Source organism: Ustilaginoidea virens, chromosome 1 (genome assembly GCF_000687475.1).
Source record: "Ustilaginoidea virens chromosome 1, complete sequence".
Taxonomy (NCBI): Eukaryota; Fungi; Ascomycota; class Sordariomycetes; order Hypocreales; family Clavicipitaceae; genus Ustilaginoidea; species Ustilaginoidea virens.
The window spans coordinates 2745749-2754417 of NC_057316.1; the positions used below are offsets into that span (position 1 = coordinate 2745749).

At 52.5% G+C, this 8669-nt stretch overlaps 3 protein-coding genes across 3 annotated transcripts; 2 read left to right on the forward strand and 1 right to left on the reverse strand.

The window, feature by feature from the left end:
• Positions 1-2279: 2279 nt before the first annotated feature.
• Positions 2280-3661, forward strand: UV8b_00529 (uncharacterized protein; the record flags this gene model as incomplete). Its single annotated transcript, XM_043138027.1, has 3 exons — positions 2280-2401; positions 2488-2870; positions 2949-3661. 3 exons carry the CDS (start codon positions 2280-2282, stop codon positions 3659-3661), a joined length of 1218 nt encoding a protein of 405 aa, XP_042993961.1.
• Positions 3662-4605: 944 nt separating this feature from the next.
• Positions 4606-5586, reverse strand: UV8b_00530 (uncharacterized protein; the record flags this gene model as incomplete). Its single annotated transcript, XM_043138028.1, has 1 exon — positions 4606-5586. One exon carries the CDS (start codon positions 5584-5586, stop codon positions 4606-4608), a length of 981 nt encoding a protein of 326 aa, XP_042993962.1.
• A 1225-nt stretch (positions 5587-6811) lies between these two features.
• On the forward strand, positions 6812-7183 carry UV8b_00531 (uncharacterized protein; the record flags this gene model as incomplete). Its single annotated transcript, XM_043138029.1, has 1 exon — positions 6812-7183. One exon carries the CDS (start codon positions 6812-6814, stop codon positions 7181-7183), a length of 372 nt encoding a protein of 123 aa, XP_042993963.1.
• Positions 7184-8669: the final 1486 nt, after the last annotated feature.

Sequence of the window (8669 nt, forward strand, 5' to 3'; positions counted from 1 at the left end):
CCCAGACCGTGACACATCCTGGCGTTCTTCAAATTATGAGAAGCGCAGCAAGTTGAGAAACATTCCTCTAACAACGAGCGCGTCCGCAGTTTCTTGGTGGCTGAGCGGTGTTTGCAAAGCACACTGCAAGTTCTCTGCGGCGGCCTGATTTTGTCGACGGAATCCGCTGGGCTCTGAAAACAGACGAATTTCTACATTTCACGTTTTGGAATACTGTGTATATCCTCATTCTGTGATTCACGTCGCCTACCTAATGTGATGGATCAGACTTTTCCCATCGGGCAAGGCTACGAGCCTGCAAATCATTCTACATGGTACATTAAGGCGCGACATGCCACGGCGCTAAGAGACATAGGATCTTCTCATCTCTAAATGGCTAGAAATGCGTGCCAGCTATAAATAGACGGCACCTGCAGACAATTCGTGATGCTTATATAAAAAAGCGGTTAGATGAATAAATGTGACATGGGCAACATTCGCTAGATGGCGCGGGGGCTCGGCAATGGCAGATTCTGCTGGCACTGCAGACACGTCGCACTGCAATACTTGAGTCTGCAAATTCTTGTCCTGCAGTACTTTGGCAAGTGTGTTGGCGAGCGTGGCTTAGGGCTGTATTTGTCCAGACCAAGGCGATGCAGGGAGAGCTTTTTTCATGTAACTATCCCGGTTCCGATATCAAGAGATGTTGATCATCAAGTCTAGCGAAGAGCGAATTCAAGACCTTGCAGTCTTCCTAAGATGCCAAGAGGGCCCACGTCAACCGCTGAAGAAGCTGTTTCTTGATGCAGCCAGTGGAGCGCAAAAAGTCGAGTGGCAATATGCTAAAGGCCGAGAGATAAGATCGGAGCCTGGACTCCTTTTTTTTTTTTTTTTTTCCACCTTGAAAACCATCTCTATATTGACAAGGAATGACATGTAGTAGTGAGGCTTTACGCTGTGGCGGTTGGGGTTCGCGCGCAACGGCAGTTGATGAGCTTTCGTAACCATCGTTTCCCGACTCCTTCTCCGCTTAGCAGGCTGACGTAGTCGGTGGACCTTGGCTTGAGCGGCTTGAAACGATGGCGCTACGCTAGGGCCGCCAGGACACGCGTCCTACCATTATTCATTTCATTGTATTGTACTCGACTCCGGAGCGCCACTGTGGCCGATCGGTCTCTGGTTGCCGTGCCGTGCCGTCTTTGAGACTTAGGCTTCTGGGTACGGGGCCTCCAAGGCAAAGGCTGGATGTCTCGGTGTCGGGGGTTTGAACTAAACTTTTCGCAGCGATGGAAAGCTCTGACAGTTGTCTGCATCTAGTAGCTAGTAGGATGGAAGTGGTGGATTGCTGGACATGTTTTGCTCAACTTCTTTGCCTGCTAGGAACTCCATGCCATGCTGTTGGCTGCGTCGAGCGGCTTGCTGCTGAGTGTCTTGGCAAAACCTGCACTGCGTTGGAGATTATCCTTTCAGGGCGAGTGTCCATCGTCATGTCGATTTTTGTCGATTTTCGGACTTTGACGGGCACCACTGGTGCTTGATCTACCTTCTCCGTGCTCCTCGTCTTGTTGTGTGCCTGTGGTGGTCACGGACTTTGTTTCTGTCTCTCCTTCCTTCCCCCAGCCCTTCGCTGAATCAGCACCTTCCCCCATATCACACCCCCCCCCTCCTTTCTAAGCTCCCAGAGCTCCCCTTGCTTTGCTTTGCTTTGCTTTTCTATTAACCTCTTTCTGCTTTCTTTTGCTGCAGACGTCAAACGCCAATTCTTGTTTCCCCTTCCAAGGCATACTCCGGAAAAGGCCCCTGCGAGGTCTTGGGAGGCTTCTCTTCTTGATCGCCGCCAAGTTTTCCTCTGGCCACCGTGCATCTTGCCTTTGAAAAGAAAACGCCCCAAGGAAACGCCCCAAGGAAACGCCCCAAGGAAACGCCCCCTCCAACCCCACAGCCCCAACTGCCAAACATCCGGTTCTCCTCATGACTAACTAGTCTAAACGTCCTTCTCTTTTGAGCATATCCCGCTGGGGTTCTCTCCACGTGGTTGGCCAAGCCAGCCCGTGCCGCGCATCGTCTGCCACTCTAGTGGGCGCTTGGGGCAGTGGCCACCACCAGCCGAGGCGCCACGACGGCAACTGCAATCCGGCCCTGGCAGGTTCGACAACGTCAGCAGTATCCGCTGGCTTGTCACCTCCCGAGACGTCGCAACCAAGGTGACGATAAGAGCACGCGCTCGCGCTCCGCCACCCGATATCGTTTCATATTCTGCAGGTCGAGACGCCGTCTTGCTGCGCAGACATTGCTTCAAGATGCTGGCCAATTCAGCACGGTCGACCAAGGGAATGGCAATACTCGCAGCATCCACCTTTTTCGTCATGGCGTTTGTTGGCCTAGTTTTCCGTCATCTCGAATTGTGGGATTTCCCGGTCAGGTACGCGAATGAGACATGAATCCCGTTTCTTGTTCACCCATTCGAGCTTACTGGACTAACAAGTATCGTGCCTCGGCCTCTGACAGACCGCAACCTCCGTCTTCTCCTGACTTCTCGCCTCATGTGGCTGAACCCGCAGGCGCTTCACAACCCGTCCGGCCTTTCAATTCAAGCAGACCAACCGCTCTTGCGAATGATGATGTGCTGCGAAGCTTTTTCCTCAAAAATCTGCACAAACCTGTTGTGTCACCGGCGGATACTACTTTCAAACCGTACGACGCGTTCGAGTGGCAGCTTCCCGAGAAAGCCCACTGGCAGCAACCCATGGGTGAGAATCTCTGCATAATTGATCTCGACAATCGCCAGTTCAACCAGTCGGGCGAGCTCTACGGACCAGACGTCATGTCTTGGGACAGTCCCAAAGGCGTCCACGGCTTATCACTAGGCTTGCTGAACCACTATGTATATGGTATGCACATGACAAAACAAGGTCAACTCCTGCCAAGAGCGTCATGGGACAAGGTGACACTAATTGCTTGAAACGCAGCTCGCATTCACGGATACAAGTATTACTACATCAACGTTGTTGACCCTGGTGATCGGCGCGCGTCCTGGAAGAAGCCACGCGTCATATCCAAAATCCTCCGGGAGCACGACGTTTGCATCTATCTCGATTCCGATGCCATTTTCAACAATCTAGACCTACCATTCGAGTGGCTGCTGAATTACTGGAAGTTGTATCCCGACAATAACTCTGTGGCTCTCGCTCTGGATCCTGAGAGTCAATATAACCAGGATCGATTTGGCAAAACATACCTCAACACGGGCTTCATCATCTCGCAAAACAACCCAACCACGTATGACATCATGGATGCTTGGAATCGATGTCCCGACGACGACGGCCCTTATCCAGGCTGCAAGGATTTCCGTCTGAACTGGCCAGGGCAGCCGACCGACCAAGGCGGCTTCGGCACATATGTCAGATACAACTTTACTCAGCATATTCGAGAACTTCCCTGCGACGAAGCCAATGGATTCCCCCAGACGAAATCTGGTTGCAATGGCATCTTTATCCGTCACTTGTGGACTGGAAAGGATAACCAGATCAAGATTGAAGTTGGTCAGCAGCTGCCAGGGCCGTATCTCCAACTGTTCCATGAGCAGTACCTGAAGGAAAAGCCTACCTTCTTCATTGAAGAAGCTGATCTGCTCGCCAACGGCCCCTCGCAGGCGCTGAGGGGGAAAACAGCTTTACCATGAGCCAGGAGTTTCTTGGAAGCAAAAAAAAAGAAAAAAAAATGGTGCGAGACTGATCTCGCGAATCCGTTACCTCAACCAGGATTTTCATGCTGTACGATATAAGCCGACTACGATTTTTTTTTCTTCGTTTCCTCACACATATTGATATTAGCGCATTGCCTCTTTTTTTTCTCCCTTTCCTCATCTTTTCATGCGGCCGTCATTGTTTGCGGTTTCCTTATTTTCCTTTGCCCATTCCCTCAGCTGCGCATTTTGTCCATGTCGTTCGATCATTAGTTGCTGGGGCAAAAAAAGAAAGGGGAGAGGTTCTACGAAGCATAGGCCGGTCTAAAGGGGGCACTACTATACGCAGAGGCGTTTGAATAAACGGGTGTTTTGTTCAGGGCAAGGGAAAATCTTCTGCGTAATACTCTGAGCATACAGGGGCTGGGAAAATCACAACTTCCCCCAAGCAGAAAGAGCCTGGGCATAGCAGTACTGAGATTGGGGACTCTTTTGGGTATCGTCGAAAGTAATAGATTATAGACCAGACCACGTTGGGAGCCTATCTTTGGCTTGTGAGTTTTTTTTTTTTGCAAGTTTCAAACGACGTCGAGACATGCAGATGCATGAGTGTATCCTGTTCGAGCGAAGCCACGGTCGCCGTGCTGCTTTGGCAATGGCAGAACGTTGCTCGTCTCTACCTGGACGGCGGGTTAGTCTTGTTGTCAGGCTGCCTTTACGCTGGAACTCTCGTGGCCATGTTATAAGCCGCTCTTGTGGACGAGTTGGATGCCATGGCGCCAGGCAGCAGGCGCCAGGCGCCAACCTGTCCGAAGCTCAACGAGAACAAGGACAAGGACAAGTGTCTCCATTCAACGTAGGGGGGGGGGGGGGGGGGGGGGGGCGATTGTCTTGTTGAGCAGACGAAAAAGCAGGGGCGTTGGGTTTGAACAAGCGCAGGGTCAGCCGGGATCCGCCCAAATGACAATGTTGCTCGGCGCATGTGCCAAGCGAGCAAAAAAGTCGCAAACCTGGCGATCCGAGTAGCGCATGCTGAAATGGGTCAAGACAAACGTGGTGCGCGGCCACTTGCGCACCACGGGCTCCAAGTCAGTCCACTTGGTGTGCTTGGTCTTGTCGGCCTGGGCGGCGTGCTCGTCGTGCAGGAAGCTGCACTCGGTGATGACGACGGCGATGCCGCGCCGCAGCCAGGGCGGGTCGGCAGCAAGGACGGAGGCGGTGGTGTCGCCCAGGAAGGCGAAGATGGGCGCCTCGTGCGGCTCGGTGAGCTGCACGCCGGATTGGCGGAGGGCGCTGAGCCGCGCGCCCGGCAGGGACCTAAACTCGGGCCGGAGGCGGTGCGAGACGGAGCTGAAGACGTAGCCTACGCAGGGGACGGTGTGGTGGCAGTCAAACACGGTGGCGGTGACGCCCTTGAGGCGCGGGAGGGAGATGACGTCGCCGTGCCGGACGCCGTGGGTGCGGTGCGTCTGGGGGACGGCTCGCTCCGGAGGCAGTGTCGCGTCCGCGTCGGTGGCGGACGAGTCGGTGGCGGCCGGCAGGCGCTGCTGGTCGGCGTCGCTCGCGGCGTCGAGGCCGCCGAGGTCCATCATGGCGGTGGCGAGGATGTGGTCGTCGAAGAGGCGCTTCATGCCGGCTGGGCAGTAGACGTCCGGGGGGTCGTGTCGGTTGACGAACGCGTAGGCTAGGAGGGTGTGGTCGGAGTGTCCGTGGGTGAGGAAGATGTGCTTGGGTCTCGAGCTGTTGACGCAGAGGCCCGCGTCGAGGAGCAGGTTGAGCTGGGGGATGACGAAGGACGTGTGCCATGCGGCGCGGGATCGGCCTGTGAGTGTGAGGTGGCTGTACGGGGCGGGGAAAGTGTACTGCAGGACGGGGGAGCGAGTCGACTGCGGGAGGGGGGTAGCAAACGCCGGGGCGCTCATGGTGTTTGGTGTTTGGTGCTCAGAGACTGGATGACGGTGATGGACCTCGTGGTGTTGCAATCGTAAATACAGGGGGCCAAAGCCTTGGCGGGAGAGGCGCAACCTGCTTTGGTGGGGTTTGGTGCGCTATGACAACCAGGGGCGGGCTTCTTCAGCATTGACGGGAAGCCTGGCGACGATGAGGCTGCTCCTCCAACGGCCAGACTCAAGCCCTCTGCGTGGCAAACGACTGCCTTGTGCCGCGGAATTACAAATAATCACCATCTGCGCGGTTGAAGCTGATTGTGGATTTGAAGCCTCAAGCTTGCTGCCGATGCCGCCGCCAGCACCGTGCGTCCTGCGACGGCACGGTGCGTCTCTGATACTGTGGCAGCAGCGCCCCCGTCCCAAGTCGCACCTGCCGCATGCATTGACGTTGTTCACCATGACAACATGAATGCTGCCTGCTTTCACTCTTGGGGGGGGGGGGGGGGGGGAACGGCCCACGACGGGAAAGAAAAAAAAATCATCAGCCATGGACTGTGCAACGCGCTCTGTGAGCCCTGGCGGAATCAGCGCTCTTGTCTTCTCCTTCACTCCATGTCCTTTTGTATACACGACAATGCCCGTGAACAAGGACGAATCAGAAGCACAGCAGCGCAAATCCACCCACAGCTCCCTTTGCACAACGTGAAAAACTCGACGCTCTCGGGAGCCTCACGCATGGGCACGGAGTATGTTCGGTGGTGATGTACTCGTTGCCCAGTGCCCCGTCTGTCTCGCACACCGTCTCGTGTAGAAGACGACTTGACGGAAACAAATGACTGCATCTTCTCATCACGTCCTACAACACGGGAGCCCCTACCTAATCACTGCCTGATTCTGTGCACCAAGCGGTCAGAATGGCTATAAAGTACGACTGAAAGGGAGGGGGCAACGTGGAAATCAAATCCGTTGCCAAACTGTCAGTCTTTCTCCGCGTTACGATCGAGCCATAGGGGGAAAACAATCGAAGCAAATAGGAAAAAGAAAGGATAAAAACGAAAAAAGAAAAGAAAAGAAAAGAAAAGAAAGAAAGAACAATAAAAACATTGGAGCAGTTGGGCTGGACCGCATCCCGCCACATCGATTCCTTATTTGTTTCCTGGCAATTCGACGCACAGCCACCACCCATCCATCAGTCTGCCGAGCAGCCGTTCGGCAGGTGGAACTACTTGATCCCTTTGCTCCGATCAAGCGACAGAGGATGGGAGCATTTTCCGTATACGAGGTACGGTTCGGCGAGGGCCCAACCACCCATCACGGGATATTTCTTCAAACCAGCGAGGATGGGTCTGGCACGCTCTTTGACGTCCGCGGATCCGTCGGTGCCGGCGGCGGGTTGGTCTTCAAGTCCAGCCCAGAAAGACTCTGTCGGTTCGACTATACAGCAGCAAGGGGCGCCATCAGCAAGCAAGACGTGCCCAAGCTCGAAACCATCTGTGGCAACGTTCCAGCCCCCGGATCCCAGTATCCAGCCAGCGGCGGGACTGGACTAGCCGTTCCAAACTGTCGCTGTGTCGAGTGGAACGCCGAGGCCTGGATGGCGATTGAGTCCTCTGGCATCTTGAGGGCATAGAGTCGGATGCGCCGGGCTCCAGGGAGAAGGGAAGGGGGGTGGAGCTGGTAAGGCAGACGAAGCACAAGGGAAGACTGGGTAGGTGCGAAAGAAAAAAAGAAGAAGAAGAAAAAAGGCAGAGGGGAGCCGGTTCATCTGCTGCAAAACAATGGCAGGGCGAACGGGCAGCGCAGAAACATGCACAATGTCAACTCGGCAAGACTAGGTGAAGATGCACCATCAAACGCTACAACGGCCGACAAGCATTACCAACACGGTTGTCGGCAATGCACCTTGCGTGGAGAGTGCCGTCCCATCAACAGAGTCACCCGAGAAGGACGAGGACGCGAAATCCGTCGGTCAGCTAGTGGCTAGCAAAGTTTTCAAGCTTGACGCAACATCACATATGACGCAGCAAGGAGCTCCAACGGTAACAGTGGGACTGTTTAAGCGTTGGTGGGCCGGGTTGGCTTCCCGCTTGACTCACGATTTGACTCAGATCCGACTCCAACAAGGGTTTAGGACATGGCCCTTCCCTTCCCCTTGTTAGGCAAGGGATTGAGGTTGATGGACAGATGACCCACTCAGTTTGTACTTGATTGAACCATTGTTGAACCCCTGCCAGCGTGGGGCATACATATGACGAATCGGGCTGACGACGGGTGTCAGAATGCACAGGGAAAATGCGATAATGCTTGATTAAAGGAACCAAGTCTCCTCAAAGCGACTTATATTCCCAGCTATTTATAGTGGGAAAAGGGGTACCCCTAAGGGCCTACTAATCTAGGGGGAACTCAGTACATCCGACCTTAGATATAACCGATATCCATATTACAGACAAGCCAATTTCCCTCTAATACACCCCTTAGGATATGCTTTCTTAAGGATATCCTACCATATAGCTAAATTCAATGCAAAGCAAGATAATAAGTAGAAATATCAATCCACTTAAAACGATATGCGCAAAATGATGGTGCTATTATTAAATAGGCTACCTATTTAGGGGTAAATTAGCCTAATAGCATATATATAAAGTAAGGAAATAGCAATAAACCGTAGATTCTAATTTTCCCTAGGAAATAAATATAGCTATTAAAAAACCCCTTTCAATCTAATTTTTTAGGGCGTCTTTTAATCCTTATAAGGTTCTTCCTTACTACTAAAATCAGTATTGTAAGATTGCAGTTTAGCATCGTAAAATCCCTTCAAAATAACAAGCCTAAATTGCCAGCAGAAAATTTCAAATTTTTAGCCTATTAGGGGCTTTATAAAACTATTAGCAACCATATTGCCTATTAGAACCTATATAATATTAATCGTTCCTTTCTAAACCTCTTAACATAACTAATAGTAATAAATATTTATATAATAGAGCCGCATTACAAGCTTAAAGAATTCCTCTTTTAATAGGCGAATAGTCTAAATATTATCGCATTAAATTATAGGGATATCGGCATATAATTAGAGCCTATCTTCCTCGCACAATCTCTTAAAGGCGATAACCTCT